The sequence below is a fragment of the Dermochelys coriacea genome, chromosome 6 (assembly GCF_009764565.3).
Source record: "Dermochelys coriacea isolate rDerCor1 chromosome 6, rDerCor1.pri.v4, whole genome shotgun sequence".
Lineage (NCBI taxonomy): Eukaryota > Metazoa > Chordata > Testudines > Dermochelyidae > Dermochelys > Dermochelys coriacea.
In genome coordinates this window covers 39,807,028-39,829,554 of record NC_050073.1, presented here as the reverse complement: position 1 = coordinate 39,829,554, position 22,527 = coordinate 39,807,028, and the positions used below count along the sequence as shown (strand labels likewise).

General features: G+C 40.6%; 1 protein-coding gene across 4 annotated transcripts in view; it reads left to right on the top strand.

Annotated features, from left to right (window-relative positions):
• Window positions 1–22,527, top strand: part of BBOX1 (gamma-butyrobetaine hydroxylase 1) — a 78,149-nt gene that overhangs the window by 28,808 nt on the left and 26,814 nt on the right. For all 4 annotated transcript variants that reach the window (XM_038407049.2, XM_038407051.2, XM_038407048.2 and 1 more), the window contains exon 4: window positions 14,337–14,535. In XM_038407049.2, the coding sequence (XP_038262977.1) occupies window positions 14,337–14,535 (199 nt within the window). The remainder of the gene's footprint in view (window positions 1–14,336; window positions 14,536–22,527) is intronic.

The following is a 22,527-nucleotide window of genomic DNA, read 5'->3' as shown; positions in this document are numbered from 1 at the left end:
TACACTGTTAAAACAATTATTTCAATTTAATATATATGAATTGAGATAGTTACAAAAATAATTTATTACAATAAAAGCACTGTATTAAATGTATGTAGCAGAATTCTGTAAGGTGCACTTGCGCCAGATTTTAAACATAAAATTTAAAAACCAAACCAAAATGGGTACAGGATTCTAAACAATGTGTACAATATTTTAAAACATGTTTTTTTTTGTAATTGTGCCTACTTTACAATTACTGGTTATAGTATAAAATGAAATCTGACCCATAATTCTAAATTTAAGCTTGCATATACCAGTAGCACAGGCAAACTCCTAAATTAAAGTAACATTTAACATCAACAGTTCCCAGACTCCTGAAAGTGGCCTGTTGAGAAACTGTGTTTTGGGATCCATGATTAATTTCCTGTCTTTTCATTTTCTCTTTGCATTACCATTCCCTTGAGTTCTTGGCTGAATGCACTGTAGCCTTCTATCTGGAGCGATTAAAACCTAGGTGATATCCATTTCAGTTTTGTCTAGTAGAACTGGCCCTTGTGGGATAATCTTAAAAATAAACAACTCTTGATTATTTTAACAAAGTAATCTTGCCAAAGGGATCATTATGTTATAAAGCACATGAAATCCCAGCATTTGTTGCTTACAAGGTGTTTGTGCATGCAGTAGTGAACAGCTACAACAGTGCTTTTTATCCAAGAAAATTAATGGGATGATGAAAATGGCTCTACAAATCTTAAGTAGAGCAATTTTGAACAGATGGATCCCAAAGAGATTCTTTCCCTTGTTGTGCCATGTGGCAGAGCGCAGTAAATATGTAGAAAGTGACAACAGTAATGGTTATAGCAGCTTGCTGGTATGAATCATTTCAGTTTGTTACAAAATTAAATATAGACCAACAAGTATAAATATTGATCCTCACTTGGAGTAAATCAATTTAGCTCCATTAAAGGCAATAGAGCTGTGCACATTTCTATCAGCTGAAGATAAGGTCCAATAGTTATTATATTTTTCTTATTTATGAACTGTTACTTTTAACTCTTAGAAGTTTGATACATTTCAGACTCCCAGCCAAATAAATGTTTAAGAGGATATATTTATATCAGTGCATACATTCATGTCAGTATATGTGGACCTGATTCTCCTCTGACTTCACTAATTATACACTATTGTAACTTAATTGACTTCACTGGAGTTACTCCTGATGTACACTAATGTAGATAAGAGGAAAAGTTTTGCTCAGCCCCTGCATCCTATGGCTGGAGTATGCTCAGTGCAGACAGAATCTTTGGAGATTTTAGCCACCAAACTCTAAGAAGTCTCTACTGAGCATATACAAACACATTTTTCAAAGTTTATAACTTTGTCAGAATTTGAGTATTTTTTAACAGGAGTAGCAAAAGTTACATCCCGAACATCAAGATGATTCCCCTGCCAAATTTCAAGCCCTTGCTCCAGAGAATGGAGGCGCTACAATTTCTCATCTAAAAAATTGTAACAATTTTTTAACATGGCAAAACTACATATTATTCACAAAGTTCATTCTCAGAAACATCTGAACCATTTGTGCTGAAACTTTCCCAGAAAATTGAGCATTAGGCAGACATCTGGCATGGGAAATGGTTAAAGTTTGGCAAAGTTTTAAGCAACTGAAAACAGGTTCTTACAATGGAAAGTGTTGAGCAACCTTAATGATAGCTCTGCCTATAGTGAGAAAATTGTACTGCATGTGGACAGGAGAAACTAATGGTACTGGCCACAGAAGCAGTGTGCAAGTTTCCTCATAGAGCTCTGCCAGAAGTTTTAACCAAAGAACTATTTGATCTAATACAGGTTTCCCTATATTTGAAGAATATTTGTTTGGCATTTTTAGTTTTGTAGTCTATAAATCTCACAGTCTGCATATGGATACAAGGAGGGAAAAATCCAGCAAGTTCAGTGTTATCTAGGGTTTCCTACATGTCCATCTTATCTTCAGCCTCCGAGATGACTCTTTGGCATCTATCCCTGCATAGTGTTGTCATAATTATTTTCTTTTCTCTAAATTTTTTCCCTCCCCCATTATATTAAAATTGGCCTTAGTTTCAAAAGACACCATCTTTTAGAAGGAGATGCAAATCAGTTCCTTCATTGTGAAGATTTTGCCCTTCCCTGTCACAAATTTACAGTTCTGTGTTGAAGTTATTTTAAATGTGACTGTGGTCTTTTTACTGCATGGATAGGATTTTCAAAAGATCTTAGGATTGACTTAACTCTGCTCCCATCTAAATAGGAAATTTATCAATAGGATCAGAGTTAGGTCAACATTAAGCACTTTTGAAAACCCCATCCTATATGTTTTGGAAAGAATTTGAACCATAAGTCATATGGAACTGATCTGTTTCTGGTTGTTAGTGCTATTATATATTCATGGAGCAGCTTTCCAAGGAAGAAGGCACAAATAATAAAGCTCTTCAAGAGTCAGTTAGAAGAATTCTATTGCTAGCAGATGAATGAGTGAAATTTTCTCTCAGTAAATATAATCAATACCACTTCCAAAGGGTTCAGGAAGAGGTACGACCATGGCTTCCCATTCCACACCAGCTTAGAGTGAGCGTACTATACTGAAAGGGAGCAGACAGCAGTATCTGCAGCCCCTGCACAATGGGCAACTTGGGAACAGATTGTGCCTCTGTGACCAGGTGTTGGGTTGGGATACCCAGAGAATGCCACACTCAGGGCAGACTGCAAAAAATAGACAAACAATCCCCTAAACTGGTGATTTATTCTATAATTAGATTCACCAAGCCAATAACAAAAGAACTTCTGTATTACCACACTGGTTACAATACGCCAAACACAACCCCTTTTAGGTATTCCAGCCCTTGGTTCCCATCCAACCAAGTCTAATATAGTGAGGGGTTATTGAAAATCCTATTCACCATACTTAAAGTTCTACCAATCCCAAAGGGTCAGACACTTCCCCTCAGATCTTTCCCAGATATCACACTGTTAGCCATCCTTAGTAAACTAGCTACAGATTTATTAATGAAAGAAAAGAGTTATTAATGGTTAAGGAATCATATACATACATACGAGTGATTTTTCAGTGTTCACAGATCAGGATTATAGGAGTGATGTTATATCTGTTGGTTTGGAAAAGTTTATTTGAAACTATCTCAACAGGGCAAAATCCAGAGCAGCTTAGACGTAAAGTCTGTTAAAGTCTTTCCATATATTTTCCAGGGAATTCCAAATGACTGTTTGGAAGATCTCAGTCGCATGATTTAAACTTTCCCTTTTGAAAGTTCAGCAGCCTAGAGATGAAAGGATCAGGCCAGAGGTTTCACTTTTATAGCTGAAATGGGCTGTTAAATGTTTTGAGCACAGCATGTGACTGAGGATTCTTCTTTGTTGAGCACACACTGTCCCATCACTCTGAAGTTAATATTCTATTTACTATGCATGCACACGTAATCCAGTTACACTGATTAACATAAGGCAATTAGCTTGTCCTCCCTTATAACAGAAAAAAGAAAAGGAGTACTTGTGGCACCTTAGAGACTAACAAATTTATTTGAGCATAAGAGTTTCAGACAGGTAGCTGTGTTAGTCTGTTTCAACAAAAACAATGAGGAGTCAAGTGGCACCTTAAGACTAACAAATTTATTAGAACATAAGCTTTCGTAGGCTATGACCCACTTCATCAGATGTATGGAGTGAAAATTACAGTAGGCAGGCATAAATATACAGCACAAGAAAGGATGGGAGCTGCCTTACCAAGTGGGAGGGTCAATGATTCAGTCAGGGTGGATGTGTCCCATTCCCAACTGTTGACAAGAAGGTGTGAATGTCAACAGAGTAGTACTACAAAAAGTAATTTTTAACTATGCCAATTCCATCACGGTGAATGGCCCATACTCAACAGTTGATGGGAGATTACTACTTGTAGTGACCCAGTCATTCTCAGTTTTTATTCAGGCCTAATTTGTTGGTGTCAAGTTTGCAAATGAATTCCAGTTCTGCAGTTTCTTGTGGAAGTCTGTTTTTGAAGTTTTTTGTTGAAGAATGGCCACTTTTAAGTCTGAAATTGAGTGTTCAGGGAGGTTAAAATGCTCTCCCACTGGTTTTTGAATATTATAATTCTTGATGTCCGCTTTGCGTCCATTTATTCATTTGTGTAGAGACTGTCCAGTTTGGCCAATGTACATGGCAGAGGGGCATTGCTGGCAAATGATGGTATATATCACGTTAGTGGATGTGCAAGTGAACGAACCCCTTATGGTGTGGCTGATGTGGTTAGGTCCTGTGATGGTGTCGCTTGAGTAGATATGTGGACAGAGTTGGCAGTGGGATTTGTTGCAGGGGATGGTTCCTGGGTTGGTGTTTCTATTGTGTGGTTGTTCGTGAGTATTTGCCTCAGGTTGGGGGGCTGCCGATTCCTTGTGGGGTTCAGAAAAATTAAATACAGTACGAGACTTTACAGTGGCAAAGTTTGATTTTAAATATTTTACAAGATTGATCTCTTGTTTCTTTGGAAATCTGGGTTAAAGGAAGGAAGAGTGAATGAGACACACTCACAACATAACCAGTGACTCAAAGGAAAATGAATCGCAATGCCATTCACAGATGTTACCAAATTTCTAAACAACATAAAATTAATGCGCCACTGTTGAGTTAGAAATCATACTTCTATCCGGAAATTTTCCATTTTGTGTAGTTACAAGGAACATTTAATATTAGTATAACTGACTGAAATAAGTTAAAATGATATTATCTATTTTCTGGTTTCAGAGTAGCAGCCGTGTTAGTCTGTATTCGCAAAAAGAAAAGGAGTACTTGTGGCACCTTAGAGACTAACAAATTTATTAGAGCATAAGCTTTCGTGAGCTACAGCTCACTTCATCGGATGCATTTACTGTTTATTTTGTATATTTGACAGCACTTTCTACATAGTCTCTTTCGCTGTTTCCACTATATAGTCAGAAAGTCCGCTTTTCCTGCAGCTTTTGTGGGTCTTTCACTCAGAAACAGGGGAAGGCAAACACCAACACCACCCCCATAAAACCACAGATATAGGCAAGTGCACTTAGGGTTGGGGTAGTAAGCTACTTTTAACCCATTTTTTTTAAAGTGACTAGATTTTAAGTTGATAGTCTCCCTTTAAATCCTGTGAAACTGGGACCTCACCTTGGTGACTGTAATGGAGTGTTTCCAAAACATTCTCTAGTTATATTAACAACAAAGTGCCAAACCTAAATTTAGGCTTGGAAATCTCGAAACCATTTCTAGTACTTCATCTACATTTATGAATATATTCCATTGATTGTAACTGCTGGAACAAGTAAATTGGTGCTTTGTTATGTACATAATTGCCTAGAGTTTTTGCCCAGAGTATTTTCTTTCTATCTCAAATGACTATTCCGCATCAGATTAATTTATATGCTTGCTGTCAGTCATCGTGGTACTAATGTATATAAATTATTGACCGTTTAAAAAATAAATCTGAGATACCGTATGAACTATTGATGTAGTTTAAGGTTGGGAACACTGCCTCAATGATCAGCCTTTTTACAAGATTGCTTCCACATCCCAATAAAACTTGAATAAGCTTTCAGAGGGACTGGATCAGACGTGGGGCTCATGAGAGGAAAATCTTGGCAAGATCTATTGAATATGTAGAGATATATAATAAAGTACTACTCAGTCACAGCCCACAATCTACTGCCAGTGCTGTCCAATCTGCACTGCTGAATTTAGATAAGAACTTATAGACTGTTGGGAAATAGTTTTTCAGCCCTCAAATAACTTTTCAGCTAATGCAAAAACTGATTGAGGCTCAGATCTGAAGATGTTTTTCCTATATATTCTCTTGGTGATCTTTCTGCTATTACCTCGGTCTTTCATCTCCTTTTGGAGGCCGCCTTGTCAAGCTACTGTGGCTTTCCACATTGTGGCTAGTTTGGGACAGAGTTATAGTGCACTGCTGTATGGTTTATAGTTTGCTGTGGCTGTCGAGAGCCCCCAATGGCTGCTCTCCCACTTAGTCAGATTGAGTAATATCTTCTTGGTCAGGAACATAGTGTAACCTGGGAATTCCCTTGAGAGAGAGATTGCAAAAGTGTTCCCAGCTATTTCTCACAAAGAGAGTCTTGTTTATTTTAGGATGGACCCATAAGTCTGACATTGAGGTGGACATTGAAGCACAGAGAGATGAAGTGATTTGTTTAAGATTAACTGCTGTGTGAGTAGTAGATTTCTGAGCAGAACCCAGGTTTGTTGAACCTATCTATTAGAAGACCGTAAACATTTTTGATTGTAGAAAATTTACATTTCAAGTAACTCATCAAAAGTCCAGTCAGTCTCTCAGCTGGCAGAGTCAGGAACACATGATATTACAGGCATAACAACAAAATAACCTAAATGAGTCTTCAGCCTGGCAATTTGGCTAATTAAGACAACATTTCCTATGTAACTCTGTTTTCGTGGTAAGGATGTAAGAAATTAAAATCAAAACACTGAAGAAATAAGACAACTGAAACACTTATTATGTCAAATTGTCCTTTCTTTGGGTGGGATCAACACCCTGCTGCACCATTCCATACACAGAAGAGACCTCCCCTCTCCTACATGAAAGGGGAAGGGTATTAGTCACCTCCACAGAGCTGGGTAGGACAGAAGAAAAGTGAGGGTGCTTAGGATGAGCTGCATTATACCCCATCCAGCCCTGTTAGGAAATCACTGTTTGCCTCCTGGTTTCTGATACTTTAGGATACACTCAGGTCACATTTTCAAGCTTTTCTCTGCAACCATGAAGCCTAGAAACTTCCCTTATTTATGAAAGTTTGAGATCTATCACAGGCACTTGTCTCCAGGAGTTGGAGCTTAAAGTAAAACATCAAGTGCCACAAAACTCATGAAAAAATCACGAGAACTGGCAAGGCTTTAACTAAGAGCTTGTCTTCACTGCATTGTTAGCTCGAGCTATAACTTGAGTTTTGCTACTAAACTGACTTGTGTAGACTTCCTGTCTACACACAAAAGTCTCTACATCAAGTTACGTGATGCTCTAAGCTCGAGCTAGCTGACCCAAGGAAGTCAGAGCTCCAGTGCTGCTGATCCTGGAGCTAATAATGCAGTGGGAATATAGGAGTCTGAGTTGCAACAATTCATCTGCTGCTAATCCAGTAACACTGTGCTGCTAAGCGAATCACTCTATGTAGCTCTGGTGTTTCGTACAGTGGTCTGGTCAGTCACTCGAGCTAAACTAGCTGAAGTGGAATGACTCGAATGTACTAATTCGAACTGACTGTTGCAGTGAAGACAAGCCCTAATCATCTAGAAGATAAATACCAGACTTTGAGCATATCAGTATTCTTTTTTTTTTCCAGCCAAATCAAGGGATAGATTGAGGCTTAACCTGGGGTTGTTCATGACTTCTCTACCTCAGCTGCATCCCTGGGAAGAAATTGTGACTCGAAGAGTCACAGTTTCCCATTGCTTTCCTCTTGATCCAGGGAAGTAAATTACTGCAGCCCTTTAAAGGGTGTACCTTACTCTCCTCTCATTCTAGGGAAGCAAATGGAGGGAAGTGAGCCAATGCTCAGTCCATACCCCAGCTACTTGCTTGCAGGAGGTTGTATCCACAGAGCAGAACCCAGGATTCATGTAGGCCAGAGAGGGTGAGGGGAGAGAGAGGAGCCTGACTCCTTTTTATTCCCCTGATCAGCTGAATAAAATGAGGACTCAGATAACTAGGAAAGCATCACCTGTTTCATTCCCTTCTGTATTCTGTGGTGGATGTTATGTAACCAAAGATGTGGATGTCTGCTTTAGATTCAGTTTATTACAACAGTCAATGTTATAAACTCACTCATCACAGAATGAAATTCTTGGGAGGGTTCCCAAGAGTTACTTTTGAAATTAACTTTCTTCATACATAGATAATTGGAAAGGTTTTCCCTCAGCACATGTAATAATCTTCTTTCATGGGTCGCAAGAAACAGAGAACAGCTGCATTCTTTTACTCACCACTGTCTGACAGGGAGTACTTCTACAGCCACGCAAGGCAACTGTCTGCTCTAGCTCAGTTGTTCTGCTTTACATGTTCATTTGTGAATCAGAGTGTGCCTAGGATAGGCAGGGGCAAGAGAAGAGTGCACGTAATCTCCTCCTTTGCGTAGCTTGTGTAACATCCTGTCACAGAAATGGTTCCTGCACTCAGGAGAACACAGAAACTTCTCCCTTGGAGGTCCCTGGGATTCTCATCACCCCAAAAGGGGCTGGTAGGTGGTATGGCCATGGTAAATTCACATCTGCACGCCAGTCCACCAAGTGAGATGGCTACAATGTGTGGGAGTTGGAAAAAGCTGTAGCATGTTCAAGGATTGTGGACTGTGCACAATTCCCTGCATGCTGAGCTGTTTGCAGGCACGATCTCTCAAGGGAACCAGAAGCCATAGTCTGTCCATGTGTTCCCCATGGGCCCATACAATGGCACACTGTCCCTTACTCAGGTTGGCAGCTAAATGACACCATTCTGTCCTATTCTTTACAGATATTACATCACCGTTGTACCTGGTACATTTTAAGAGAAATAGAATTTTGTACCTGGATCTTTGTGGTATTTCATACCATCAGAACTACCAAAAAGAAACTCTGAAATGTGAGAGAGGCGCACTAAATTTCTTGCTTCATTGTGTCTAAATGCTATAGGCTGAGGGAGATAAGTATTGCCGGAAATGAGAGGACTGGGTTTGATGGTGAAGGGAATGGCATGAACAGAGCTTCCGCACTGAGCTGGGAAGGGACAATAAATCAGGAAGAGAAAGAAGGTGGAAGGCCAGCTGTAGCATGTGTCAAGCCTGTGATTGCACAGAGGTCTGCATTTTAGTGGAACTCCCTCAGTCTCCTCTCAGGCCTGGACTATATGCTGACTCATAGTTCCCCTCAATACTGGAGCAGAGGGAAATGGCTGGCTAGAACAAAAAGACCCTGTATGAGATAAAAATCCATCACTGGACACAAGCGAGAAGCCCCATGTTCAGGATTCTGGGAGAAGGAGAAATCCCATACAGTATTTGGGACTCATACCAGGCATGTCTCTCTTGAAAAAGTATCAAGCTGTCTGAAGTGGCTTACAAACATGAGTGTCAACCTTGGGGCAGGAAGAAGAAGCAGGGCATAAACCCCAAATTGGTTGTGAGTTCTATACTTAGGTTTTCACTAACCAGGTAACAGGTATGAACTCCAAGCACTACAGCAGCCTAACCATGGAGTCACAGACAGTCCCCTTGGGTACCCCAGTCTATCTTGCCACCCAGGCAAACTTGCCTTTGTGATAAATGGTGTCTTACACCAGAAATCACAACAATATGCAGGTTACTCCCATTCCCAAAGGACGAGTGAGTCATTTACCCAGGTCAGTTGTACCTTAGATCTCTCATCAAAGACAATGCTTGTAGCCCAGGGGTAGCTAACCTGAGCTTGAGGAGCCAGAATTTACTAATGTACATTGCCAAAGAGCCACAGTAATACATCAGCAGCTCTCCCGCCCACCAGCAGCACCTCCCCGCACCTCCCAATCAACTGTTTTATGGCATGCAGGAGGCTTGGGGGAGAAGGGGGAGGAGTGAGTGCATGGCAGGGGAGGGGGCGGGAAGGGATGGAGTTGGGGCAGGGCCTCTGGCAGAACCAGGGAGTTGAGCAGTGAGCACGCTCTGGCACATTGGAAAGTTGGTGCCTGTAGCTCCAGCCACAGAGTTGGTGCCTATACAAGGAGCCGCATATTAACTTCTGAAGAGCCGCATGTGGCTCTGGAGCCACAGGTTGGCCACCCCTGTTGTAGCCAATCCTGTGATAACCTGACTACAGATATTAACTAGGAAAAAGAAATGAGTTATTTACAAGGTTAAAGCAGGTAAACATACACACACAAATGATTTAGTCTTAGGTTTCAAAAAGTAATAGAAGCTACTGTGATGTGCTTTTTGCTATTTGCCTTTTTGGGCTAACCCACTCTAAGCAGCTTGCTTATGCTTAGATCCCTTGCTTATACTTAGAAATATTGCCCTCTCCAAGTTCCAAGCAGCATAGTGATACAGATCCCCCTGGGATTTTTATCAGGGTCAGGGATTTTTGTTCCCTTCCCCCCAGAGTTCAGACTGATGGGATGAGTATTTGTGCACCTCTCCTCTTCATGGGTGTAGGCGGAGCAAACAGTCTTTTGTCCACTGATGTTCCACATTGGTTCGTCTGGTGCCTATTGGCCTTCTTTTGTTAGGCAGGAGATGACACCTCTTGTGGTAAACTAGTATTTCATAGTTGGTAATGTTTCTGTGACTGAGGGCATTTTCAGTTTCATAGCAACCGCTTTTTGTAGTTACAAAGAAAACTCTTAAATATTACCTTATAATGTGGGATACAGATATAATAAGTGAGATTAATGCATGCAGCAACTCACAAGCATTTTATAAAGTCTGAAACACCTCTATAAATCTAATACATATTTTAACAATACTAACACACAGGTGAGCCAGATTGGTTTCGAGCTATGCATTTGTCAGTGTTCAGTGAGGCTTAGGGCTGCCCTCATCACACACAGGGTCTCCCTAAATGTAAGAACGCCCCTTGGAGGGAAAGGACAAGAGGGGACAGGAATAGGAAGGAGTATAAAAGATAAAAGAAGAGGAAAAATAAGAGGGAGAAAGGCTTTGCCACATTTTTGTCTTAAATAATGGTCCAGATTCTGGCAGCACTTGCAAGAGGAGAGACGGTGCAGGGGCAGCCAGAATTTAGATTCTCACACTGCCTGACCCCCAGGCAGAGGAGAGGCATAGGCAGCTGTGGAGCAAGACACCCCAAAAGCTAGTCTGTGGGAGGCATTGCCATGTCCTTGTCTGTCTTCTACACTGGCTGGCTGTCCAAGGTCAATGGCGGAGGGATTCTATGTTGCATTATTTTGGGGACTGATTTTGCATGCACTGAAGTCAATAGCACAACTTGCACTAACATTAAAGGGTGCAAGATCATGGCTTTAAGTGCTGTAGTAACCACCATTTCTGAATGTTCTCCCAAAGCCCTCCTGGAGGCTTGCTGTCTGTCTTTGTCCCCTGTAAGCAGAATGACTCCAGGAACTGCTGCTCAGAGTATCCCCCACTATTTAGCTCTGTCTTTGAACGCCAGAGTCTAGCCCAAAATCTGCAGTATGTCTTACAGTGATCTTTTATTGAAAATAACTGTAGTCAAACTTTATAACGTTTCCCATGGTGAAAAGATGACCTAGATATTATATCTCATGCAAAGTCTTGTCTCTTGTAAATTATGTATTTCTTCGTCACTTATGAAAAATCTACCCTAATACAACAGTACTATATAATTTGTACTTTCTTTTCCAACTATAAATTTCTGTCTGGCTTTTTGTAAATCTTTTTTTTTTTTTCCTGAACTGGCATCAGAACATATTGTCTGAATGCAGAAAACATTCCTCCTCAGGAAAACCCGAAGAAAAGAAAGAACCCAATGAAGAACCCAGGAGTGTTTTCTTCTAGTTCCAGTCCATTTAATTTACTTTTAATTCATTTTGAGTGCAGCATTCCCCTGAAACCCATATATCTTTCTGTATTAGGAAGCTTATCTGTTCCTGAGCTCTCCAACTCCATAAAATGTGGTTGCTTTAAGACTCAGTAAGGGGTAAAGAAAACCATATTGTTAAAAATGGAAATCAGTAACCAATACCCAGTTGCTGGCTCAGACTGTAGGCTTAAGGCATCTTTAGAATATCCATGCTAGATTTAGGAGCATTTGGGCAGCTGAAAATATATGAAAACATATAAGCAAGTAACCCTTAATTTTCAAGGGTACATAGCATTTGGCCATATTTGTCCCATTGGATGTGTAAAACCTAGGTATCACTTTGAAACATTGGGAAGTTATGGGTTTACTTTCTTTTGAAATATGGAATAGCATAACACATATATGATATGATTATCCTGCTCTCCCTGACTTAAGCAAAAACTTCCCCTTAGACTTCAGAGCTCCTGTGTGTGTGGCTCCGCTACCGTGGTAGTATCGATGACAGGTACATCCGAGTTCTGTATGTGGAGCAAAACAGAATCTCCCTCTCATGTTTTATAGCCTGTATAAATATGCAAGGCCTGATTGTGTCTTTAAGCCACTACAGCTCTGGGATGGACATGATGCAGAGTCTGACCAACCCAGTAGAGTTCCAGGCAAGCAAAGTGCCTAGGCACAGTGGCCCTCAGAGCACAGGGAGAGAGTGGCTGCTGAGCCAATGTTTTTCAGCATGTGCTGTGCACCTTTCCACGCCCTCCAATGTTGTTGATGCAAAGGGGGCAGTGTGGCAATGGCTCATCCCTTCCTGAGCCCACTTTGAAGAGACCAGTGTAGTACCTGCCCTCCCTCAACACAAGGATTAAATTGTGCTTGGCCTTGCACCAGGACGGAAGTGGAGATGTGCCTGTTTTCTATTTGCACTATGATGAGCTGATTTTCAGATTATAGGTTATTTATCTGAATCAAATAGAAATATATGAGAAACAAGCAGGGGGTTTTTTTGGGTGGGGGAGCTTTGATTTGGTGTTGTGGGCCTTCTGTTTTTCTGTGGCGGGGAGGGGCTAGATTGGATCAGAGCTGCATTTAGTCTTAATCCACCAGTGATGGAGTTGTAGTTCCAGAGTGATAATGACTGGAGATTTTCTGTGGAATGTTTATGGGAGTACTCTCAGAAGTGGCATGTACTCCGCCTTGAAAAAAGCATTGCCTCCAGCCACCTCACCTGATCATGTTACTTTTGGAGTGCACAGCGCTGCAGTCAACAGTAGTCTCCCACTCAGGAGCACATACTTCAGTATTCTGGCTGCCTTCTGCTTGGAGACAGAGGGGAACCAATTCCCTGTGTTCTCTGCCCCCACTAATGCACCCAGGGGGGACAGCCACAATTTGGCTCTTTTAATAAAAGCTCTTTGAGGCAAGGAGCATGTCTTTTTCTGTGTTTGTAAAATGCAGGGTACATTAATGGTGCTATATTAATAATATATTTGTACATTTATTAGTAAAAATATAATATACATACATTTTCTACAGTCTTGTGGCACACACATATACACACACATAGTTCACTTATATATGGTTCACAAATATATATTGTTTGTTTGTATTATAGGCCCAACGTGAACTAACATCTTTTAGAAATCATTTTTGATGACACAAAGAAAAGGAGTACTTGTGGCACCTTGGAGACTAACAAATTTATTTGAGCATAAACTTTCGTGAGCTACAGCTCACTTCATTGGATGCATTCATGAAAGCTTATGCTCAAATAAATTTGTTAGTCTCTAAGGTGCTACAAGTACTCCTTTTCTTTTTGCGAATACAGACTAACACGTCTGCTACTCTGAAACTTGTCATTTTTGATGACAGTGGCCAGAATGTAAATTCTTTTTCTTCACTGAATCATTGATAAGTATGGGGCATTCTCCATATTCTAATTATGTTAAGGTTTCTTAACGTCTTGGGCCTCAATTACCAAAATAACATCTGTGTGAAATAATGTTAAATATCCACAACAAATACACATAGGAAAAGACACTGAAAGCAAGATAGTGTTTGTCCTGTAACTACACGCTATAGAGCATTCTGTATTGTCGATTTTAACTAACTGGGAATTGTAACTTTTTTTATATGTTGAGTGAATTTTCTTTTCTTTTTTTTGTTGATGTGTTTTAGATTAAACCATTTTAATTATTCTGTTTTTAAAATCATACATTAACACGTTCATCCGACCTATCTTGGTATGTTGATTGTTAGCTCTTCAAGGAAGGGATTCTCTTTTACTCTGTGTCCGTACAGTACCAATCACAATGGGACATCAGTCCTGACTGGGGTCTCTAGGTGCTACTCTAATACAAAGAAAGAATAAAAATAACAGCATAGCATGAAACAAAACATTAAAGAAATTGAGTATTGACAGTTTTCACTCTTTTAGTCCATATATTCAGAGAGAGAGAGGCACTTCTGCTTTGGTTTGCAATATAATATTCCTTTCAGATTATACATGGTTTAAAATGTCATTTATATGTTTGTTTGATGTATTTTACTTCTAGAAAACTGTTTTGTTTGTGATATGTATGTACCAAAGGCTCCACATGGGTCCCATTGTGCAAATCTAATTGTAGGACTGGGACCATATTCAGAAATACACAAAAGCAAAGCATTACTTTAAAATAGTTTAATATTGTGAATATGTCCTAACCTTGAACATGGAAATAACTACAGTGATACAAATAAGAAACAATAAAGATAATAACTAAAAGTTTGCTTCAATATTTTTTGTCTTACAGAATGTAAATATTGGGGCTCAGATGTGAAGCTCTCAACTATGTCTTTTGAAGAAGTCTTACACAGTGACGAAAGTCTCTACAAGTGGCTTTCCACCCTTAAAAAAGTAGGAATTGTGCTGTTAACAGGAGCTGCCACTAGACAGGGAGAGTTGGTTAAACTTGGCAAAAGGATTGGTTTCCTGCGTCTCACATTTTATGGGTGAGCTAGTTTTTCAAATGCCCTAGTTCTGCCAGCAATGTAATCACCTTTGATATGTTACACTTCAAGATGTAGGACCCTTCTTGGGGATTAATTTATTGTAGCTGGATCAGAATTATTCTTGGCTTCACATTAGAAAATGTAATCACTCGTAACACTCTGTGTATGTGGATTGCTTTGTCATGCCGGATGGGATATATGACAAATAGCATGGTAGCCAGGAGCAAACTATAATGACAATTGTGATTGTAAAAGAGAACAACAGAATTGAAAACAAATATAAAATGATAATCAATCAACAAGATCGCGAGCCATGGATAGAGATGTGCCTGATCAAATACCTTGGATCCAAACACCTTAACTTTGGATCATCATTTGCATTCAAACTTTGTGTGTCAAACCCATTTCTAGTCATGGAAATAGAGGAGGTTCAAGTGAGAGATTGTCTTTCATATCAGTTTTAAGTATCCACTTCACCACCTTTAAATGAAAGCTCTGCTCAGAAGAGTCAGTCAGCTCAGAATGTGCTGAAATGAGGGTTAGAATGTAAATATTTAAAATACATTTTCAAAGCTGACTAGGCCATGGTCATTCTGAACCCTTTCCATACCAAGATATACACCAGTTCTCCCCTCCCACCTAGCCAGGATCTCCCTTCCATTTAGCAATATGGGAAGAGTAGTGTGACACCTGTTTGCAACCACCTAGTTGAGAACTCATGAACTAGACTCTAGAGGATATAGACATCACATTAATGTTCATGTAAGCACAGACCCAGTTGTCACATCCCAGTGGGCCATGCAGGACCAGTGCAGAGCCCAACTCCACCATGCACATAGGGTGCAGATCACCTTGTATACCCATTTCAGATAATTACCCTCTCTCAACAAAGCAGAACCCCTGCATTGATGGCTTTCCACGGCTTTTTCCAAATGTTCCATTTGCAGACTTTCTTCTTCTAGAGGGTTCATTTCAAAATTCACAAAGAGTAAGACACATAAGTATGTGCTGACCTTTAAGAAGTCCCGTTGACTTCATGAATTAGGGCCCTAAATCTCCAACTCCCTAATGATCTGCTAGAGGGGTGAAGAATCATAGAATCGTAGGACTGGAGGGGACCTTGTGAGGTCTTCTAGTGCAGTCCCCTGCTCTCAAGGCTCAACTAATTATTATCTAGACCATCCCTGACAAGTGTTTGTCTAACCTGCTCTTTAAAATTTCTGCAACCTCCCTAGGCAATTTATTCCAGTGCTTAACCACTCTGACAGAAGTTTTTCCTAATGTCCAACCTAAACTGCCCTTGTTGCTATTTAAGCCCGTTGCTTCTGGTCCTATCCTCGGAGGTTAAAGAGAACATTTTTTCTCCGTCTTCCTTTTAACAACCTTTTATCTACTTGAAAACCGTTATCATATCCTCCTCAATCTTCTCTTCTCCAGACTAAACTAACCCAATTTTTTCAATCTTTCCTCATAGGTCATGTTTTCCAGACCTTTAATCATTTTTATTGCTCTCCTCTGAACTTTCTCCAATTTGTCCACGTCTTTCCTGAAATGTGACACCCAAAATTGGACACAATCCTCAGATGAGGCCTTATCGGCGCGGAGTAGTGGAAGAATTACTTCTCATGTCTTGCTTACAACATTCCTGCTAATACATCTCAAAATGATGTTTGCTTTTTTTGCAACAGTGTTACACCATTGACCCACATTTAGCTTCTGATCCGCTCTGAACCCCAGATCCCTTTCCACAGTAGGCAGTACTCCTTCCTAGGCAGTCGTTTCCCATGTTGTGCGTGCAGCTGATTGTTCCTTCCTAAGTGGAGTACTTTGTATTTGTCCTTAATGAATTTCATCCTGTTTACTTCAGACAATTTCTCCAGTTTGTCCAGATCATTTTGAATTTTAATCCTGTCCTCCAAAGCACTTGCAACCCCTCCCAGCTTGGTATTGTCCACAAACTTTATAAGTGCACTCTGTCTGCCATTATCTAAATCATTGATGAAGATACTGAACAGAACCAGACCCAGAACTGATCCCTGTTGGACTCCACTTGAATGCTATTAGCTAATGTCTTGCTGATCTTGATCGTCTTGCTCTGTCACCCATCCATCTTTGGAGAATAATTTTCAGAATTATGATTCGCACATATTCTTCAATGACTTATGAAAAAAATAACAAGCCCATAGCATTTAAATGTTACCATCTGTGTTTCTGTCCTGTTTTGCCTGTTGTATCTTATACATTGGGGTCTGCATAGCCACTAAAACCGGGACATCCAGGGGCTCCTAGCCAGGCTTTTTTCCCGATCAGATAATACAAATTCCAGCTAAACATGTATTTTCATTTTGAGCACGTCAGTTCAAAAGTTAACAATATGGGTGCAACAGTGACTGTCTCCTTTTTTTTGTCTGAAAAGATTTAAAATAAATAGGAGAAGACAAAATCCAAACCTTGGCTGGAAAGCCCACATTCCTTCCATATTAGAACAGAGAAGCAAAGATTTACTTCCCTCGTATAAAGTTTTTGTATGAGGCCACATTCAAGTCATGTTGGCATATGCAGGGCTGGCAAGATTGATAAGCACAGCACAGTGATAATGGGAAAAATATGTTTATCTGAAATGTTAATTTGGGAGGGAGGGAAGGGAAGAAAAGATCCTTTTTTCTCATTATGTTGCTTCTTGTTAATGAAGAGATACAGTGAAAGTCTCAGCAAAGTAAAGAAATGCTTGATAAGGCCAATGAAGTGTTCATTTTATTAGGCTAAAATAGCTCAATCACTAATTGTCATAGAAAAATAAATTATTTGGCATGCTACCATCATTCAAGTTTACTGAAAAAGTTCTGAAAGCCGGAAAAATCGCCTTCATGATCCCGTAGCTTATTTCTGGCACTGGACAAGTTCCTTCTGATTTAATTTCCATTCTGTCTTTTTTTTTTTTTTTTTTTAATGTCCACTCAACTACTGAGCTCCACTTCTGGGGCAAGTTCTGATCTCAGTCACATGGATGCAACAGCATTGAAATCAGCAGGGTTGCATGAATGCAACAGGAAAGAATTTGACTCTCTATATAAAGCACCAGTAACTGGGATAAATATACTAAATGTAGTTTTATTTGCCTTTAAAAAATTTTTAAAGCAACCTAAAGTGATTAACATTGCAGTCTTTCTGAAACAGGAGCTATATTTAAAATCTATGGCCCATCCAAATGATGCCTGTGAGCCGAGCTAGGCATCATTGTATTATGGATAATCTGGCTGAGAAAATGCTCTTATTACTTGGCCTTTGGCCCAATAAGAACGTATGAATTACTCCGGCTATCAGCACTTACTGGTGGTCAACCAGAAAAGAATATTCTCTGAAACAGCTACTGCTCCGCTTTTATTGTATTTGCCAAAGGAAAATGTGCTAACAGATAAAATGGAAGCAAAATAACTAGAACTATATGTTTACCTAAGGTTTTTATCCAATATGTTGGTCTCCTTCAAAAACTTGCCAGTTTCTTTAGATAACTAAATAATGTGACTACAGTAGGCAACCACTGTAGGCATGTAAAAAGATGTTATTTCCTCTCTCAAATATAATATTTACAGTGGCCAAACTTAAAAAGTATCTTTTATTTTGAAAGACTCCACTAGTTTGAGAGAGGTTCCCTGCACTTAAAATGGGGAATACTGCTGGAACAAGAAATCTCTGTCAAGCCAACAAAAACTTCTTAAGTGAACCCAGTGTGTGTGGAATGCTGAACATCGGTCTAGCTGAAAGTCAGACATAACATCTTTTTAAAGTGTTTTACCTATTGAGTCAATACCAAAAAAAAAAGAAAAAAGATTATTTTTGGTGCAATACACTGAGATTGGTATCCTGTGGTAGGATAGGGCTACACTGAAGCTTTTTTAAAAAAAAAAAAGCTTTACTGGGTGATTTTTGGATTTAAGGTGATGTGTTTTCAGCAGGAATTTGTTGTTTTTCTTCTTGCTCACCAGTCCATTAGGAACAGTGGTTGAGATTTTCAAAGCTCACTAGGAGAGTGAGCCTTTAATTATTTAATGGGAGTTGTGTAGTTGAATCCTCTACTCAACTTTGAAAACCACACTTAATACTTATAAATATTTTCTTCCCTTAAAAGCTTTTGTACTGGCAAGTGTTTCTATTCTTGGCCACTCACAAGATATCAGATTTTAAAAAGGGGATGGGCAAACTACAGCCTGTGGGCCATTTTAATCCGGCTCTCGATCTCCTGCTGCAGAGCGGAGTCTGGGGCTTGCCCCACTCCAGCCAGGGAGCAGGGTCAGGGGCTGCTCTACACAGCTCCCGGAAGCAGCGGCATAGTGCCCCTCCAGCTCCTTTGCACAGGGCAGCCAGGGGGCTCTGCTCTGCACACTGCCCACGCCCCAAGAGCTGCCTCCGCATAGGAGCCGGAGAAGGGACACTACTCCCTTCTTTAGATATTCAAGGATCGAGTTAGCCTCAGCATTGCACTGGGAGTGTATGTTGAGTTGTTTGTCTGCTGTGGCCCCTAAACCCTTTTCAAAGTTGCTGCTTTTCAGCATACAGTCCCCAGTTCTGTAGATATGGCTTGCATTCTTTATCCTAATGTATAACTTTGCATTTAGCCATATTAAATAAATGCATTGTTTCTGAATGGGCCAAGCTTACCAAGCAATCTAGATCACTATGTATGGCTGCCCAATCTTCAGCATTTACCATTCTGTCAGTCTCTGACATATACAAATTTTATCCGCAGTGATTTTTATATTTTTTTCCAAATCATTGATAAAGGCATTGAATAGTGTTGGGCCTTGAACTGACCCCTACAAAACACTAGAAACACCCCCCATTCAATGATGATTCCCCATTGTTACGGGTCTGCTCATGTAGATTCCTTTACATTATTTAAACATGGTTCCAGTCAAGCTAATTTGTCTGGATAGGGAATGAGGCTAGAACAGGGGTGGGCAAACTATGGCCCATGGGACATGTCCGGCCTGTCAGACCTTTTAATCTGTCCAATTAAAAGGGAGCGGCGTTGGAGGCTGGCCCCGTTCTGCACATGCCGTAGCTCAGTACAGCTCCTGGAAGCAGCAGCATGTCCCTTCTCCAGCTCCAATATGTAGGAGTAGCCGGGGGCTCTGCGTGCTGCCCCCGCCCCAAGCTCCACACCTGCAGTTCCCATTGGCCGGGAACCACGGCCAATGGGAGCTGCAGGGGCAGCGCCTGCGGATGAGGCAGTGCACAGAGCCGCCTGACTGGCACTGGGCCTCCACGTAGGAGCCATAGAGGGGACATGTCACTACTTCCAGGAGCTGCTTGAGGTAAGCGCCGCCCGGAGCCTGCACCCCGATCCCACTGCTGCCCTTTGAACCCCTCAGTCCCAGCCCGGAGCACCCTCCTGCAACCCAAATCCCTCATCCCCAGAGGAGCCCGCACCCCCCACTCCCCCGCATACCAACCTCTGCCCCAGCCTGGAGTCCCCTCCCATACTCTGAACCCCTCTGCCCCTGGCCAAAGCCCCCCCTCCGCTAGCCCAGAGCCCCCTCCTGCACCCTGAACTCCTCATTTCTGGCTCCACCACAGAGCCCGCACCCCCAGCTGGAGCCCTCACCCCCTCCCGCACCCCACCCCTCAATTTTGTGAGCATTCATGGTCCGCCATACAATTTCCATACCTTGATGTGGCTCTCAGGCCAAAAAGTTTGCCCACCCCTGGGCTAGAACATGTTTTAAATATAATTTTAACACAGATTTAGTTTCTGTAGGTGACTTTATGCCCTCACAGATCCCATTACAGGATCAGGGCCACAGTGTGGCCCAGTCCACAACAGCTGATAAGATCATGTTAGGAACCACTTTATCCTTAATAGTAGTTAAAGCAAGCTTATAGCTCAGTGTTGACTAAAACCTTTGTCCTGTGTGTATCCTTATGTATCAGGTTTCTCAGTAATTAACGTTTCAGAGAAAGGGAAAAGGTTTGTAAATTACCTCACTTCTCCAAAACTCATTTTGTTAGCAGGATATAGAAAGACAATTTCAACTGTGCCACATTTCCAACTTGACTAGTAGTTCAACATTTAAAAGAAAGTACAGGATTTTTTTTTTATTGTTTAAAATCTTAGTCAAAACATTTGAAAATTGGCATGTTCACTATAGGATATTTGCTACATAAATGAAAATGTAAAGTTGGTGTAGAACTTAGCATCTCAGAGTGAAATCTCATGAGCTTTCTAGGTGTGAAAGGCAAATTTTAAATCAGGAAACTAGCTTTTCATAGTATTTGGCCTTTGGGTGCAAATAAAAACAAATCTATAACATGATGGAATCAACAGCCTGTGCACAGAATGGCACTGAAAAAATATTACTTTACTCTCTAGTGCCAAAGGAGAGCAGCTTATTATAAAAGGGAAGATGTGCATAGAAGGATATATACATTAATAGAGCTGTGAGCGCTTGTGGAAAAAATCTGTTGAGCAGATATTCTTTTTTTTTAAACATTGCCAAACTTGCAAGCATAGAAACTAATAATATACACTACAGACAGCTTGTTATGATAGATAGATTGAGTTTCTTTAGACTTTCACCATAAGGCAAGTTTCCCAATCCTTTAATCGTTTTCATGACTCTTCTCTGAACCTTCTCTCTGAACATGGCCTAATTGTCTTAGTATAGAGTTCAGAGCCAGAAACCCTTTGGGCATGTGTACTCATCCTCTCTGTTTTCTCATCTCTGAATCAGAGATAATAATACAGTAGTTAACTATCTCACAGAAATGTGAGAACTCATTTATTAATATTGTCCAGTGCTCTGAAAATGTAAAACGTGAATACATACTAAATGTTACTGTTATGAAAATAAGGAATACGTTTACAGTTTAATTGCACCTGCAAAGAACGTGCACACACAGAGGTAATTACCTGCATACATGAAGTCTGATGCAAAGCACACTGACGTCATTAGAAAGACTCCTGTTGATTTCACGTGGCTTTGGATCGGGTAATGGTTACCATTTTCTGCATGCATCTTCATAGTTTGCAGACATAGTGGAGTCACTGTGTTTTGAACATTTATCCCGATATGGATACATTCTTTTGTCTTGTTTAGGAGAGACTTTAGCCTCAGAGACTGAAAACAGAAATTTGCGCAGATGGTGGCTGAACCTCACTTCCTCTCTCAACTGATACTCTTCATTTCTGACATTCAAGTAACTGCACTCTCTCGCTCTCACCCACCCACACATATTATATTCAAGGTGACACCATTTTCTTGAGTAAAAAGAAAAGGAGTACTTGTGGCACCTTAGAGACTAACCATTTTCTTGAGTGTCACTCAGCTGCCCTCTAGTTGTAGTTAATTATTAGTGGTTTCATCCCTAACTGAATGTCCAGTAATTTTGAGGGTGTAACTAGCCAGATCTTTAAAAAAGAGGTTTTGCTAACGGATTTTGTCATAAATCATGGGTGAAATCCACCCTGCGCAGAGAAGGGCAGCACAAAGCTTATGCATCACTTAAACCCTAAACTTAATGCTTAAGTAAGACTTAAAAGGCGCATAAGGTTTGTATTTGGCACTGATGTAACTGCTGCTGAAATACTGTCCAGTTTTGATATCCACAGTTCAAAAAGGTTGATAAACGAGAGAGTTCGGAGAAGAGCCACCAGAATGATTAAAGGATTAGAAAACATGCCTTGTAGTGATAGACCAAAGAAGCTCAATCTATTTAGCTTAACAAAGAGAAGGTTAAGGGATAACTTGATCACCGTCTATAACAGGGGTGGGCAACCTTTGGCCATTGGGCCACATATGGCCCATCAGGGTAAGTCGCTGGCAGGCTGCGAGACAGTTTGTTTATGTTGACTGTCTGCAGACACGGCTGCCCACAGCTCCCAGTGGCCACGGTTCGCACAACCGTGAGCATAATTAACCATTAGAACAATTTACCCAGGGTTCTGGTGGATTGTCCATCACTGGCAATTTTTAAATCAAGATTCGATGGTTT